At 36.8% G+C, this 18373-nt stretch overlaps 1 protein-coding gene across 1 annotated transcript in view; it reads right to left on the bottom strand.

Moving 5' to 3' along the window:
* The window catches only part of ifc (delta4-sphingolipid-FADS-like protein ifc), a 97332-nt gene that overhangs the window by 76062 nt on the left and 2897 nt on the right, over positions 1–18373 (bottom strand). The window contains exon 2 of the mRNA XM_090375534.1: positions 9663–9985. Coding sequence (XP_090231660.1) covers positions 9663–9985 — 323 coding nt within the window. The remainder of the gene's footprint in view (positions 1–9662; positions 9986–18373) is intronic.

Genomic DNA, 18373 nt, shown 5'->3' with positions numbered 1-18373 from the left:
CTGGAATTTATTTTCCATAGACATAAGGTTAAAAATAGGAGTTACGTTCTTAAGTTCTCAACAATGAAATTAGTAAGCTAATTAGATTATGTTTAAACAATGACTGATTTATCGAAAGAAATGAAAACGTAGCCTGTAAAATCAAGCAAATTATAATAATAGAGAAATTATTTATGACTTACAAATGTGAAAGAATGTTTATTCTTCATCATCATAGACTAAATTCACACTCGTTGATTACTCATTATTGGGTCGGCACTCGGTTTGTTGCACAAGGAGTCATCGTCAGAAACAAGTTTAAAAAAAAAGGAATGAAGAGATGATTCTGAAAATTTATTTATGTTTTTTATACGATTGAAGATTTCAGTAAAGGGGAAACACATTTCACCATAATAACATAAAAACCCACACAATTCCAGCTATCGGTATTTTCACAAATGCAATAACATCACGTTTACTACCTGTTTATAATTGCCGGTACTAAAAGTTCAATAAACTGGAAAGTGCAAATTGTTTTTTGTTTTTTTTGTTTTATGGTCATGACCTCCAGAAATGTGCTTTAGGAAAATATTACAAAGGCGTTTAAAATCGATTCTTATAATATAACATATGATAACGATGAAAGGGTAGTGCATTTTAATGATTTGAATTCGTAACTAATATAATCTACAAACCACGCTCATGACCTTTTATATGGGCCCTAAGGTCACGCTTGTGACCTTAAAAATGACATTTTAGAGAGATTAGTTATACAGCGAAAATTTCATCTTCCGAGATCTTGAAACAAATTACCAAAAAACACATGTTATTGGGTTCAAAATTACGATATTTTAACGATATGATGGTGACAGATTAATATCATAAAGCAGGGTACACTGTATTGTATTGTATAGCCACGCAACGTGGTTTGGAGTGTGGTATTTATGAATGTTTAACTTCCATTTTTTGCAATTAATGTTCATATTTTCAATTTTGTTAACATTTGATACTTGGGAAAAAAAACTCGTAAACCCGGGAACTCGTAAAGCAAGAACTGCCTGTATATATTTTTAATTAGTTCAAGTGAAAACTTTATCTGGGGACAGCGGTGAAGTAGCCAGAGTGGCACATAAGACATGAAAACACAAAAGAAAGAAAAAAAAACATATGTTATTGAACTGTAAAAACTGATATTATTTCGTAGGCTTGGTTATTATTATAGTTTAACTTGATTGGTGTTGATCGCTTCACTGCTTCTCATATTCTGTCTTTCTCCTTTATTGTGTTCACCAGTGCCACTGACAAATCTGAATTCCGTGCAATACTTGTTAATGTTCGGCCGTTTTTAATACACCCTTATTATTTTAATTTTCTGATCCAACTGTATAGCTTTACTTTTCTTGATAGATTTACAAGTACTGCTGTCGCTTATTCTCTTAGTCGGCACCATGATAACAGTTAAAATTAAATTTTCTGAAAAAAAAAACTTCACAGGGATTTTTTTATCGTACTCACGATTATCAACTCGACACAAGCTCACATTTTACTAAAACACATTTCCGGAGGTAACTGTCATAAAACAATTTGCGCTTTCTGGGTTATTGGGTTTTTCTGTTAGTGCAATTAATTACGAATGGGTAGTAAGCTCTATCTTATTGCATTTGTGATAATACCAATAGCTGAAATCTGTGAGTTTTTACATTATTGTGGCAAAATGTGTGTCCCCTTCATTGCAATCTTCAGTCATATAAAAAAATATATAAATAACATAATGTAAGTCCGAAGCTACGTAAGTCGGGGACTTACTGTATCGAAAAATATTTAGCAATCTATGTAAAAAGTATGGCAATAGATAAAAAACTTACCACGCACTACTTGCATGTCCAATACGATGTTTCGATTTATTTTTTACGATGTCGATTTTAAATCTAATAGCTTCCCTTTATTTTTTACAATGTCGTGTATGGCTTGGTCACCAACATTATAATGGTTCTTCAGAGATTTAACGGATGTCAGAATGAATTTTTTTCAAACTTTTAAATAATTTCAAGTTTTTGTTTAATTGAAAGCACAACAGCACAACTCTTGCATTTGCCCATCATTTTCACGATTTCTAAACAAAAAAAAAAAAAAAAAAAAAATTCATTCTGACATCCCTAATATGCATAACAAAACAAAATTTGTCCTTTTGTGGTGTGAAAGAACACAACAATCGACGCAACACACTAAAACAAACTAAACATTTGGTCTCTTCTCTTCTTTGAGTGGTAGGCGTGAAGACAGAGGGGGTTGCAAGATAACAGATATACTAATCTCCCAGTGACAACTTATAACACTGCTTCTTGTTGCTTACTTAATTACGACTTGTAAAACATCTGTTTATACCTATTTATATATAAATAGGTATATAATAGGTATACCTATTTATATATAAATAGGTATATAAACAGATGTTTACCTATATATAAAATATTTATATACCTATTTTATTTATTACTTGAATTTTATGATTTCTGGTTGTTTTTTCTTTTTTTAAAATTTGGAATCTTGAAGTGTTGCAATCCGATCGAGGTAAAAAAAAAAAATATTGCCAAAAAACGGAAAAATTATGATATCCAGCTCAGGACCTTCGGTGTGTGCCAAACCCATACTCAGCAGATGAGAGCCCTGCTTTGAATCCTTTCAAAAAGCTCAATGTCTTTTTTTAGGTGCAGCCTCCAAACTTGAACACAGTATTCCAAATGTGGTCTAATTGAGGTTGTCACAGACATTCTCTCAGATATGCCAGACAAGCTGTACTTGCTACCTGGGAGTCTAAAACGCTGATGGAACTGATATTCAGGTGACACTCAAGTCAAGTGGACCCAATTTCGGCGAAGCCCGGACGATCTGTGAAAGCCAAATCTTCTGTTTGCACCTTCACGATGGTGGGACTGTTAGTAATCCTGGATATAACATCCATGCACAAGTACATAGTGGGTGACCACCCAGGTGTGAACCAACATAAGCAGGGGTTGAGCTGTGGCACCCACACCACATGGAGGAACGCCGCCCCTCTATGTTATCAGGCAGTACTAGATGGTAGATGACTCTCATCAACCGGTGAAATACCACCACTTTGCTTATTGGAGGCTTGAAGTGGTGGAACCCATGTTTAGTCTCTAGAGCTAAGTTCCCATCAACACTTCCCTATCTCTTCCATCATGCAGTATGATTGATGACTTTTGAGGTTATGATGAACATCGTGGCGAGATCTAACATTCCTTACATTTCGAGGGTACAGCTCTAAAACGGTGTTTGCAGGCCAGCTGCTAGTTAGTACACCGGACCAAACCTATTAGTAACTCTCTAGGAGGCTTCCGGATCAGCTAGTGTATAACCTTGCTACCTCTACTCTGCTAGATAGTGATTGGAGGGAGTCCGAGTAGTGTGTATGCGTGGAGCATTGTCGAGGCCACACTATGTCAAGGAGCTGGGTATATTCTTACCACGTGTACGCCATATCCAAAAATTTCATTACTTTATACAGCATGTCCAACCCACTTTTTCTTACTATTGAATACACCATGAATTGTCAAACTAATAGAGCAAGCTTATCTGCAAAAAGATCTAAACCTCCCAAAACACTTCCTAATTCATTTAACAAATATATGTGGTCTCAATTCTAATCTCAACAATGTCCATTTCCACTTGCAGTCAGCCAAAACCCCATGTACTTTTTCTGACAGAATCTCAGTTATCCGTTGATTCAACTACTGCTCATCTCAGATGCCCAAATTATTCGCTGTATGATTCCTTTCGCCTCAAAGGTGGTACTTGTGCATATGTCCATTCTGATATTCCCTGTCACAGACTTGGCAATTTGGAATCTCCTCTCTTTGATCTTCTCTGGCTTAAAATCTCTCTACCTCATTGTGTCAAATTCATCTGTTGTCTCTACCGTTCTCCCAACTCCACTAATCACTTGGAGCTCTTTGACTTCCTCTCTTTGCAACTTGACTTCCTCCAGTCCAACTTTCCTAACAGTGAGGTAATTTTCCTTGGAGATTTTAATGTTCACAACTCCAGATGGCTTCCGTTTTCTAGTCACACTGACTCAGCAGGTCGAGATGCTGAGGCTTTTGCAATTATTAATGACCTAGCACAGATTGTTCATTTACCTACAAGAATACCGGACAATCCTAATCATACAGCCAATACACTTGATCTTTTTCTCACAAACAACCCTTCTAAGTACAAGGTTGAAGTAAGAGGTCCTTTAGGCACTTCAGATCACAACTTGGTGATTGTCTCTTCTCCAATGGAAAGTTTATCTCATGGCTATTGCTAGCCTTGTGTTGTTTGGCATTACAAGAATGCAAAATGGGATGACCTGCGAGACTTCTTTTCCTTGGTCCGATCACTGTTTCAAAACTTCTGATGTCAACGTTTGCTCAGATCGTGTCAGTGAAATTATTCTTGCAGGAATGGAATCTTTTATCCCACACTCCACTTTAAAATCTCGTCCTTTATCTAAACCTTGGTTTTCCAATAAATGTGCTAAGGCTGTTCAAGAGAAGAATGTTGCATATCGTAATTGGTTTGTTTCTAATTCTCCAGTTTCATTTTCTGCCTACACCAAAGCTCGCAACAATTGTAAAGCAGTTATTAATCAGTCCAAACTACAGTTTGAACAGGCTAAGAGTAGACAACTTGCTTCTTGCCCTAATGGTAGACGAGTATTCTGGTCTCTTGCCAAAGCTATTGGCCGCAACTTTTGCCCATCTCTGCTCTCACCTCTCTCCAAACCAGATGGTTCTGTTGTCACTTCAGTCAAGGATAAAGCTGACCTGCTAGCAACCCATTTTTCTTCAGGCTCATGTATTAATTATCTTGGTAAAACAATTCCCACCATTCCCAACACACTCCATTCAATGCCTCCCGTGGTCTTCCGTCAAAAGGATATCAGAAGGATTTTGATGAATCTTGATGCTAAGAAAGCTCCACGTCCTGATGGTATTTCTCCACTTGTTCTCAAAACCAGTGCTCCTGAACTAACTCCTATTCTTTGCCAACTTTTTTCACTTTCTTATTCCAAAGGTGTTTTTGCTTCTGCTTGGAAATTTGCTCATATCCAGCCAGTTCCTAAAAAGGGTGAAAAATCCCACCCATCCAATTATCGTCCCATTGGAATTACTTCTGCGCTTTCTAAAGTAATGGAGAAATCAATTAACCACCAACTCTTAAACTACCTAAAAACCTTCCGTCTGATCAACGATCGCCAGTATGGATTCTGTCAGTGTCGATCCACTGGTGATATTCTGACTTATGTTACCCATTTATGGACTAAATCAATGGAAAGGTTCGGTGAAAAACAAGTAGTAGTTCTTGACATCTCAAAGGCTTTTGATCGTGTTTGGCATAAAGGTCTTCTAAACAAGCTTCCATCTTATGGTTTGCCAAATGTTTTTAGTAATTGGTTATCCAGTTTTCTCTCCTCTCTGATCACTCATTGAGGGTGATGGCTCTCTGTCTTCTTACTTCTCCACTAATGCCGGTGTCCCCCAAGGTTCAGTTCTTTCCCCCCCAACTCTTTTTCTCTTGTATATTAATGACCTTCTTCCATTGACTGGAAATCCTATCCATAGTTTTGCCGATGATAGCACATTGCATTCCACTTTCCATTTTGAGAAACCTTGTCCTGCTCAATCAGCTTCAACTTCTCGAAAATCTGCTACCAATTCCTTAAATACTGATCTTCAGGTAATTCTCCAGTGGGGCAAAGACAACTTAGTTGATTTCAACCCTTCTAAAACTCAGTCGTGTCTTATATCTCGCAAAAAGGATTCTTCTTCTCCTATGCTTATCTTTAGTGACACTTCGATTTCTAGGCAAAATGATATATCTCTTTTGGGGATTACCCTGACTTCTAATCTCTCTTGGCACAAGCACATTAGAAATATTGCTTCCTCTGCATCTAAAAAACTTGGTTTTCTCTTTCGCTCTTGACGTTAATTTTCTTCTAAACAGCTGCTAACTCTGTATAAATCACAAATCAGCCCTGCCATGGAATATTGTTCCCACATCTGGGGTGGTGCCCCCAAAACCTCTCTCAGGCTTCTTAATTCCATTCAGAAGAGGGCAGTTAGGTCTATTAATGGTTCATCTCTAACAGCGTCTCTCCATTCGCTTTCTCATAGACGTACTGTTTCTGCTGCATGCCTCTTCTACAGATATTTCCATGGGCACTGTTCTTCTGAATTGGCTTCTATAATTCCTGTTCTCTCTTTCAAAACAGTCTGAACACGTGCCGCCACCAGCCAACATCCATTTACTGTCCAACTTCAAACCCACAGAACCAACTTTTCATCTTCCTCATTTATTCATTCAACTGCCGTTTTCTGGAACAACCTACCTTCATACATATTTCCTGAAAATTACAATCTACAGAAGTTCAAGTCCAATGTCAACAAATATCTTCTTTCGTCTTCTCAACCTCCAACCCAAGCACTGTACTAAGTACTATAGGTTCTAATACCTCTCGTGTTTGGGGTTCACAAAAAAAAAAAAAAAAAAACACAATAGCCTTATATAATGGGATTATGACATCCTTATCTCTACAAGCAAATATTCAATAAATCATTGAGAGAACATTATGGGTCTTCGTTGCAACCTGTTTAAAATGCTCAGAGAATGTCATGTCTGACCATATAACTCCCAAGTCTCCTTCTTCCACTATTGACTTTAGCTTAACTTGCACTTTGCTGGATTAAAGCAAAGCTACCACTTTTCTAACCATCCCCGAATTCTACCTAGTTCATTCTGAAAAAGTTCTACTTTGCAGTGATCATTAACTATTCTACCAATCTTTAGATCATTTATATATTTAGACATCATTCCCTTTATCCCTTCATTGATGTCATTTTAGAAAACCAAAAACAACAGTGGTCCCAATACTGATCCCTGGGAACGCTACTTCTTACATTAACCAATTTGAGGAATAACCATTTATCACAATCCTCTGCCTCCCGCTATCAGGATTTTCCCTGTAATTCCAATTGTTCCAGCTTATAAAGTAACTGCTCATGTGGGACTGAGTCAAATGCTTTGCTGAAATCTAAATAATGTCGAAATTATTCCCGAAATCCAGCTCACGAGTGACCATGTCAAAATAGCTCCCCTTTATAAAATCATACTGCATATCCTTCAGAATTCCATCCTTGATCATTGTCTCCATGATCCATGATTTTTCCTACTACTGAAGTTAGATTGATTGGTAGGTAAATTTCCCATAGAACTGCCTTTATGTATTGGTGATACATTGGCACTCTCTCCTGAGTCCAGTGATGCTTTCATAATTAGCTTAATGGTTCAATGCACTCAATTGCCCCCTCCCTTAAAATTACAGGGACCCCAGGAGCCTAAGTTGCATGTAGGCTCATAACTTTTTTCATTATATAATCATATGAAATTTCAATATCATTAATTATATATTTTTTAACTTCGCCCCCATAATTTCATTGATGTAAAGGGTTTTTCTTCTGTAAATATCGATACAAAGTAACTGTTGAGGTTCATCTGCAAAATCAGCTGGTTATCTAATACTATCCCACATCCATTACATAAGAGTCCGATCTGATTTGTCCTCTTCTTTGCATTTACATATGTGAAGAATTCCTTATCCCCACTCTTTGCCAGCGATTTCTCATAATCTTTGCCACTAGCTTAACCTTTTTTGGTGGCACTAATACAGATCAATTTGTAGTTGTAATAGGCTTCAGTACTTTTTGTTGCTCTAACTTTTTCATGCTGTATTTTTCTGCTCAAGTAATCTGGAAGCTTCATTATTCATCCAACTTAGAATCCTCCCAATGGATTATTTTTTTAATGCTATACAGGCAGTTCTTGCTTTACGAGCTTGTATTTTTTATTTTTTTTTTTTTTTCAAGCATCAACAAAATCAAAAATATAAACATTAATTGCAAAAAAAAAAAAAAAAAAAGTTAAACATTAATAAATACCGCATTTCAAACCACACTCGTAGCTATACGATACAGTGTGCCCCCACTTTACAATTTTAATCCGTTCCAGAGACATCATCGTATCGTGAAAATATCGTAATGTGAATACAATAACACATTGTTTTTTGGGTAATTTGTTCCATGACCTCGGAAGTTGAAATTTTCGCTATATAAATCTTTAAAAGGTCGTTTTTATAGTGTAAATTGTATTAGTTACCAATTCAAATCATTAAAATGCACTACACTTTCATCGTTATCGTATGTTCTTTTATAAGAACCAATTTTGAACAGCTTTTTGATATTTTTCTAAAGCACATTTCTGGAGGTCACGACCAGAAAACAATTTGCACTTTCTGGTTTACTGGGCTTTTCTGTTACTGCAAGCAATTATAAACAGGTAGTAAACTCGATGTTATTGCATTTGCAAAAATACCGATAGCTGGAGTTTGCGGTTTTTGCGTTATTATGGTGAAATGTGTTTCCCCTTTACTGAAATCTTCAATCGTATAAAAAAATAAATAAATTTTCAGAATCTTCTCTTTATTCCTTTTTTTTAAAGCTTTGTAAACTTGTTACTCCGCGCAAATTGTGTCAGTTGCAATTTGTGTGTTCCATTAAAAAATGCTTATGCATGCTATTGAAATTTATAAAGAAAAGAAGATTATCTTGGAAACAAATGCCTCTTGATGCATTTCTAAAGACGATGACTCCTTGTGCAACAAACCAACGAGTGCAGAGCCAATAATGAGTGATCAACAAGTGTGCATTTAGTCGATGATGATGACTTACAAATGTTAAAGAATGTTTATTCAGACATTCTTTAACATTTATAAGTCATAAATAATTTCTTCATTATTATAATTTGCTTGATTTTACAGTCTACGCTTTCATTTCTTTGCATAAATCAATCATCGTTTAAACATGAACTAATTAGCTAACTAATTTCATTGTTGATAATGTAACCCCTATTTTTAACATTAGGTCATGTTAAAGCTGGAGTTTGTTGCTTAGTTGCTAATGCTTCTAAAAACGAGCACACGTTAGGAACGAATTAACTTGTAAAGTCGAGAATTAAATGTATACACATTCAAGGTTTCTATAATCTTCACAATCACCTAGCCTGTGGATTACTCCACAGTGGATCACTCTCATTATACCTTTTCTTCCAACTATTTCACATCATACAGGCACCTCCGTCGCCAGGTGGGAAGGAGCAGCAGTGTATAGCACACACTTCTTGATTAGATAGAGGTTCGAGCCTGTCACCACCAAATACGGAGGATGCGGAAAGGTCAGGGAATGACCACCGCATATCCCGGAGCAATAAGGCCTTAGTTGCTAATGCTTCTAAAAACCAAATAACAAACATAATACAGATTCTATACTAGCATGCGGAACGTCTGACTCCAGGAATGCTTTTGTCATGCTCAGTCTGCTTTATATAACCCCACCATCCCTTCTATCTGCTCTGTTCTTCCTAAATACATTGTACATATCGTACTGAAATTCATCATCCCCAGTTATCTTCAAGTAAATTAAACTCACAATTTCCTCAAACAGAAAGTTTAGCTTTCTGTTTAAGGAAAGGGTGAAGTTTATTTTTTTTTATTTTTATTAATTTATTTTTCTATTTAAGAAGGCATGTCCTAAGAGATTTAATGATCAAAACTTTCTAATACTTACTTGATATCTATGATGTTCAAGATGATACTTCTTGAAAGTCACTGACATGGGAATTCCAATGGGCAAATTTGCAATTATCCCAAATATTCTGTTTCTTAATGGATTAGAATGTCCGAAGGCTAAGTTGTGAGAAATCTCATGAATTGCAAGCATCAAAGAATGGTTTAGAACACCACCAAAACAGTATGCTGAAAGTAAAAGGGTAATCCAAGAAGCACTGCATAATACCCAAAAGCTGAAGAACTGTAATAAGATCATGCTAAAAACTATGTACTTGAAGTTTGGATCATATCCCATGAGATTTTTGATTTCTGGATATTTTTCTGAAAGGAAAATTACATGTCATAAAATTTCTTATACAAACTGTTTCCAATATTTATTCAATTCAAAATTTTTGCAATTTGGCTTTCAGTTAATATAATCTTTTTTTTTTTTTTTTTTTTTTGAGCAATTAGAAAGCACAGTACAATGTTTAAAACCATTGCAGTAATCTCAAGGCTAATGGTTCTTGGACACTGCACAATCTTTTCAATAAACTGAACAAATGTCAAAATCAGAGAATATATAAATGGAGAACACGTGGCAGCACAGCTGCCTGTTTGTTTCCCAATTTCTTTATATGATTAACATTTTTTATTAACTTTATGAATTATATATTATTTTATTCTTATATATTCTATATTCCCTTTGGCAGAAAATCCAAATTCAAAAATAATAAAGTTAAGCACAAGGAAATTACTGAAGCAATTATTACTAAGGTTCACTCTACAAAAAAAAAAAATCAAATACTGCATTATGACATGTTTTATTAAAAACACGGAGTGGCAGTCAATCTTTAATGAACAACTTATGAACAACCTAGTCAATCTTTAATGAACTTATCCAGCAAGCTTGTGACAGACAGCAGCAAAGGAACTTTGAGAACGAAGTTTTACATAACTGTTTCTGAATAAATGTATAATGGTATTTATTATACAAGATAATAAAAAAATTCGATTGCAGTCAAAAATGCAGAAAAGGCCACATTTCCAGTCAACCAATTATTAAAGACCAATGAAAGATGAGTACAGAGAGCACATAATGAATGCTACACAAGCTGATGGATGGTGAACCAATCAGCAAGTGTTTATACATAACACTAATGTTTATATTTGTATACAACACACAGAATACGATCTACAAGTGGTCCGCTGAAAAACAATAATTCAGCCACCATTAGAGAAATCTCACAGTTTGTGGCCCACTATGGAATTTCCATGAACATAAAAAAAAAAAAAAAAAAAAAAAGGTAAAGTGCAGCCATCATCATCATGAGGATGGAAGCATCCTCAACAATTCATGGTGAGGGAAATGGACCATAATCTGCCACGCTGGTCCAGTGTGGGTTGATCGACCGTATTCAGCAGACAGGGGCTTGAACCCCGGTCTACTCAAAGAGCGTGTGCTAATGCACTCCCGCTCCTCACCACTCGGCTATGGAGGCCTCAGCTGCTCCATGAACATACAACTGATCAACTATAGAATATAAAGCACACTTCTCAGGGTTTTGTAAAAGCCAACACCTGGCTCTAAACTAGGTTTTGTTTTTCTTAAGTCTTTTGCAAACAGCATAGTTGAACCCTTACATTATTCCTGGCGCCTCCGTAGCCAGGTGGGAAGGAGCAGCAGCAGTGCGTAGCACACGCTTCTTGATTAGACCGGGGTTCGAGCCCATCACCACCAAATACAGAGGATGCGGAAAGGTCAGGGACTGACCATTGCATATTCCCAGAGCAATATGGCCTTAGTTGCTAATGCTCCTAAAAACCAAATAACAAACAAACATTATTCCTTTGCCCATGTGGCTAGACCTCAAGGGTATTGGGTAGTTTTTTTTGGAAACATTTACCAGTACAAGCTTTTCTTTGTGATTTGTCAGGCATGCATCGGTGGAAGTGAAATACTCAGGAGAATGAGTAACAGGTACAGATTTTAGAATTTCAAGAGATTTGAAATTGTATAACTGGCACTGTGGTGAATTTGACAAACAATATCAAATCTCTGGGAAACTCAAACTAAAATCTGCATTTGTTTAGTGATTCAACTACTAATAACCATTAGCATAACGTAGGTGTGGATTTTAGTATTCTCTAGTACAGCAGTTCCCAAAACCCTGGGGGTTTGGACAAGTGTTCCAGGAGGTTCGCAATAAAAATTCTGCAATGGCATCTGCTTAGATTTACATAGGTATATTATTATAAACTACAAAATATAACTAATAATAAACAATAAAGTAAAATAAAATTAAATAAACAGTAAAAATTGCCAAAGAAAGAAACCACATCTCCCATAATTCCTTATAATTAGTTTACTATCTTACAGTGTATCATGTTAAATAAATGTTTTCCATACTAAATTTTTTTTTTTTTCATTCTCAAGGATCATGGTTATATTTATAGGTACTTTTTTTTTTTAGAACCTATAGTACTTAGTATCGTGAATGGGTTCAAAGTTGAAAGAAAATACTTGTTGACATTAAAAACTTGAACTTCTATATATTGAAATTTTCAGGAAATAAGTATGAAGAAAGTTGGTTCCAGAAAACAGAAGTTGAATGAATAAATGAAGAAGAAATGTTGGTTCTGTGAGTTTGAACTTGGACAGTAAAATGATGTTGACTGGTTGCAGCACGTGTTCGAACTGCTTTGAAAGAGAGAGAGCGAGCAGGATTTATAGAAGCCAATTCAGAAGAACAGTACCATACAAGTATCTATAGAAAATGCATGCAACAAAACAAAGTCTATGAGACAGAGTTGAGAGACTCTGTTAGAGATGAGACATCGATTAGCCTAACTGCCCTCTTTTGAATGGAATTTAGAAGCCTGAGAGAGGTTTTGGGGGCATCCCCCCAGATTTGCGAACAATATTCCCTGGTAGGGGAGATTTGTGATTTCTAGAGTCAACAACAGTTTGGAAGAAAGATAACACCGAGTGTGAAAGAGAAAACCCAGTTTATTAAATGCAAAGGAAGAAATATTTGTAATGTGCTTTATGCCAAGAGAGATTAGAAGTCAGGGTAATCCTCAAGATTTTGCCTAGAAATTGGAGAGTCATCAAAGATAAGCACAGGAGCAGAAGAATCTTTTTTGCGAGATATAAGACAGGCTGAGTTTTAGAAGGACTGAAATTAAATTATCTTTGCCCCACTGGAAAGTTATCTGGAGATCAGCATTTAAGGATTTGGCAGTGGATACTCGAGAAGTTGAAGCTGTTTGAGCAGGGCAAAGTTTCTCAAACTGGAAGGTGGAATGCAATGTACTATTGTCAGCAAAACTATGGATAGGATTTCCGATCAATGGAAGGTCATTAATATAGAAGAGGAAAACAGTGGGAGAAAGAACTGAACCTTAGGAAACACCAGCATTAGTGGACAAGTTAGAAGACAGAGAGCCATCTAACATCAGTTGCAATGAGCAGTTAGAGAGGAAACTGGATACCCCGTCACAAAGAACAGCTGGCATATCATAGGATGGAAGCTTATTTAGACTTTTATGCCAAACACGACCAAAAGCCTTTGAAATGTCAAGAGAAATGGCTTGAGTTTCACCAAATGTTTCCACTGAATTTGTCTATAGATGGGTAACATAAGCCAGAATATCACCAGTGGAATGACACAGACAATCGTTGATCAGATGAAAGATTTCTAGATAGTTTTAAAACTTGGCTGTTATTTGAATTCTCCATTACTTTGGAAAGACTAGAAGTAACCACAATGGGATGATAATTGGATGGAAGGGCTTTGTCACCCTTTTTAGGAACTGGCTGGATATAAGCAATTTTCTAAGCAGAAGGAAAAACACCTTTGGTTGTTGTTATTTGGTTTTTAGGAGCATTAGCAACTAGGGCCATGTTGCTCTGGGGATATGCGGTGGTCATTTCCTTTCCTGACCTTTCCGCATCTGCCGTATTTGGTGGTCACGGGCTCAAACACCGGTCTAATCAAGAAACGTGTGCTACACACTGCTGCACCTGTCCACGGAGGTGTCGAATAAGAAAGAGAAAAAAGGCAGCAAAGAACAGGAGTAAGTCCAGGAGCACAGGTTTAGAGAATAAGTGGAGAAATACCATCAGAACCTTGAGTTTTCTTAGCATCAGGTTCATCAAAATCCTTCTGACATCCTTTTGATGGAAGCCCATGGGAGGCATTGAATGGAGTGTACTGGGAATGGTTTGAGGTGATTTACCAAGATCATCAATACATGAATTGAAAGAAAAACAGGATGCTAGCAGGTCAGCTTTATTTTTGGCTGATATGGCAACAGAACCATCTGGTTTTGTCAGAGGTGGGAACAGAGATGGGGAAAAAATCGTGGCTAATAGCTTTGGCAAGAGACCAGAATGCTCAGCTACCATTTGGACTAAAAGCAAGGTTTCTACTATTAGCCTGTTCGAAATCTAGTTTGGACTTATTAATAGCTGCTTTACAAAGTATAAATAATACTTAATAATTTTTATTATTATGCATTAATCGCTTATAAAAATGTAGTTCTGGAAATAGTTTATAATAAAAATTCTGAAATATTATACGATTTCAGAGAATATAGGCTTAGTGGTTCGCATTAAAAATATTATGTTGAAAGGGGTTTGCGAGTCAAAAAAAGGTTTGGAGCTGCTGCTCTAGTATAATATTCACTTTTGATCTCCATCACTGTTTTTTGATTGTAAAAAGTTTAGCTATAAAAAAAATTCTTTGTAGCACCATGCACGTTGAAAACCACTGTTGTGATGGTATTGCAAAGTCGATATGTTAATCTGGGATTAGTATTAAGCGGCAAATGATCCAAGGAAGCAAGCTTATAGAATCAGTAAAAAAAAAAAAAAAACCCACCATTCCTGACAATAACTTGTCTAGTTCTTGGTTGAATTTATTCAAACTACCCACTTCCAACAATAGATGAAAGTTTGATTCAGCAATCAAACTTCCAACAATAGATGAAAGTTTGATTCAGCAATCAAACACTTGTTGGCTGAAAGCAAATTTCTGTCCATCTATCCAAATACCCTGTTTGAAGTTATGCCTCTTTACGTATGTGGTCTATTCAAAAAGAAGAATGCTATCAGAATTGTGCTCACTCAATCTATTCAAAGCCTTAAACAATTCAGCTCAAACAAATAACTCTCTTCACCAACCTTGTTACCCTTATTATTAGCCATATGGCACAGGAAAGCCTGAAGCTTATGCTGCACCATCCAAAAAAAAAAAAAAAATTCCCACATTACCCAGAGAGAGAGAGAGAGAGAGAGAGAGAGAGAGAGAGAGAGAGAGAGAGAGAGAGAGAGACTCTCTCTCTCTCAGGACCCTGGGTTTGCCATGCTCATACTCACCAGATGTGAGCCCCTTCTTGTATGTTGCCCATTCAAACAGATCCATATTCTTCCTGAAATCAGATCTCCAGACCTGTATGCATTACTCAAGATGCAGCATAAGCATTAGCTTGTATAATGGGATAATCACTTCCTTATCCCTGCAAGAAAAATTCCTGTACATCATTGACAAAACCCCATGGGCCGTCCAGGCAGCATGTCTGCACTACAGAGAAATTTGTATCTGACTGCATGATTACCACCGGATCTTTTACCCCGAGTGTTGGTACATTAATCTGGAATTACTGCGACCTATATAAAGTACCTTGCATTTTTGCCAACCCAGAGGGTTTTTTACCTGCAGGTTCTTAATGGATGAATAATTGCTGCTGATAATCAGATCAAGAGTACTGATTCCTCTTGTTGCCTCTTTAACATACTGCTGTTAAATTTTAACAATCTTCTCAGTCCATCTGCCTAATTTTTCTATCAAAGTAGCATGACTTGATTACTGTCATTACCTACTCTGCCAACCTTTGTGATATATGCACATTGAGAACTGATATACCTTCACAATATCATTAATAAATAAGACAACAATGGGCTTAGCACTGAACCCTGTGTCCACTAATAATATTGGTCCACGAAGAGCAATGTCCATTAATAATCACTGCCTTTCCTACTCGACCATCCCTTTACCCAATGCTGTAGTCGTAAAATTAGCAGAAGGTATACTCTATGAATGTTATGAAAAGCAGAGTACCCAGTACATATCAGGCTTATTAATCGAATTTCAGAGGGTATAACGTGTATACCAGTGTGTGTATGTGTATATATATATGTAAGTATGTTATCTGTGAAGTTTTTGTATAAGTTATTTGCATGAAACTACTCGCCTATCTTGTGACTGTCTGCATAGATAGAGCTAGTAAGTATATATATATATATATACTTTTATGTAAATGTTATGTATTATAGTTAAAAGTCATTGTCTGGGTGTTTAGCTAACGGGAGGCAAAATTAGGAAGGTAATTAGGATAGAAATAGACAGTCCTGCCCTCATATTGCACTAATAGCCCAGAGTGTGGAAGAATTTTAGTTGTAGGAAAGTAAACAGTATATGATTGAAGAATAGAAAGCCGCTACTCAGGTTATCCAGGAATGCAATTTCCTGTCTGTGTTAGTAACGGCCCATGTCCAGGCCATGTTAGTTCAACATTCAAAAATAAACAGAAGTGGTATGTTGTAGTTAAAATTTCCTCCCATAGATGGTGATAACAGAGGTTGTCCAGCATGCTGACATGTAGCAAGCAACAACCAGTTTCATTCTATATCATGATTGTGCAATGGATAAATATCAGACTTTGTTTTAAACTAGGAAAATATGCAACAGAAATGTTAAAAACTGTTTAGGATGATGAAAGGTTAAGTCACACTACTCTGACTATGGTATATGCATTCAAAAGGTAGATGAGGATGTTTGTAATGACCCAAGAAGTGGGTGTCTATCAACCTCTTGAAATGAGGACACAGTTGCAAACATTTTTCTTACCATGGCAGATTAACTGACCCTCAACAATGGATGGTTGATCAGAGGAATAGGATAAGAATAAGGAAGGTCTGTGAAAAATTTGTGCCACACAGCCTCACAGAAGCAACAGAGTGGCATCATGTGAAGACTTCATCCAAGCTGTTAAGGCAATCCTAATTTTCTCAACTGAATTGTCACTGGGGATAAGTGTTGGGTGTTTCAGTATGACTCACAGACAAAGAATCAGAGCAGGCAGTGGACTTTAAAATCATCAACAAAACCCAAAAATCATTTACAGCTTTTTTGACAAACAGAGGTGATTCACAAGGAAAATCTACCCAAAGGGGAGAGGGTCAATGCTGCATTCTATGTACAGGTGCTTCAAAGACTATTGAAACATATTTCCTGGGTGAGGCTGCAATTTTGAGAGAAAGGAGGCTGGCTCTTGCTGCGAAGGTATTTCAAGATGTTGAGGATATAAAGGAAAATGTAACTGCTGAAATGAACATCACCTCTTTTGGACATCTTTGCTAAGTCTTTTCCTAAACTTTTACAATGGTATATCACGGCTAATGGAGAAAGCAAATGAATATAAAACACCATTATGCCTGGCATTTGTGGATTAGGAAAAGGCATTTGACTCCATACAGCATAAGGCAATGTTTCGGGCACTGGAAAGACAAGGCATAGATACCCCATATATTATGATTTTGAAGAAAATATATGAGAGTGCTACCTCCTTTATCAGACTAGACAAAGACAGTAGGAAATTTAAAATTGAGAAAGAAGTTCGACAAGGAGAGACAATATCTCCGAAGCTGTTTACTGCTGCCCTTGAGGAAGCTTTCAGAAGGTTAGATGGGCGCAGAAAGGAGTCAATGTGAACGGAGAGTACCTAAACCATTTACAATTTGCAGATGACATTGCAGCAATAGAATAGAATAGAATCTTTAATTGCAGCAATGATAGACATATAATTAGTCCTGTCACGGCATGGTGGTGCCAGGGGTTTATATACGTCGTGTCACCTATCCTTCTCCAAATCTTATCTTGATTTCTATTAAGGAGGAGACAAGTCTCCCCACTTGATAGTTTTCAGTTTTAGAATGTTTCAGCGAATTGTGGTCATAAGCCACGATCCCAAAGAATTAGAGGAAAATCTTAATCAGTTATGCACAGTTCTTGTTTTCGTTGGTCAAATCTGGTCAAGAATTACTGGTCACATTTTAATTCTATAATGGGAAGCTGTTACACCTCTAGCAGACAGCCTAGTAATTCTCCAAAGAGCTTGCTGATGGATGTTGCCGTGCTTACTGTTAACAGTAACTGGGTTGGTCCATTGAGGGCTGCTGGATTTTATGGAAGCAGCAGCCCTGGTTTGTGATGATCTTTGGTTTTTCTCTGGGGGGGGGGGAGTGTAGTATAGTTGCTTTAGGATCTCACGGCAGATTTGAAGGAGTGCCAGGAACCTCATTGTGATATTTAGCTTTGCTGCTTTAGTGCATTGTTCTCTTATTCTGGAAGCCCTCTGCCACAAGCTGCCTTGGCACTGCACTACTCTAAATAAAATTCACTGTTCCAGTAAAGTATACCAATTTACTTGGAGCATGTGCACCACTACCCAGACTCGGGTTTGATCTTTTTTTTGGATTTCATTGGTGGGCAGGAAGGCAAAGTAAAGGCCTGAACAATCCAGTTACAGGAAATATCCACAATATGCAAGATGTGAGAAAGTGTAATAAATAAATTATGTCAAATGGGTTTATGGCATAAATGTACAATAATGTTATTTGTAGAAGAATAAGAGAAATTTACCTCAATATGATAAGTAGAATAC

Source organism: Mastigoproctus giganteus, chromosome 6, assembly GCF_048544385.1.
Source record: "Mastigoproctus giganteus isolate SK-2022 chromosome 6, ASM4854438v1, whole genome shotgun sequence".
Taxonomy (NCBI): Eukaryota; Metazoa; Arthropoda; class Arachnida; order Uropygi; family Thelyphonidae; genus Mastigoproctus; species Mastigoproctus giganteus.
The sequence above is the reverse complement of the archived record's forward strand: the minus strand, read 5'-3'. Positions and strand labels throughout refer to the sequence as shown.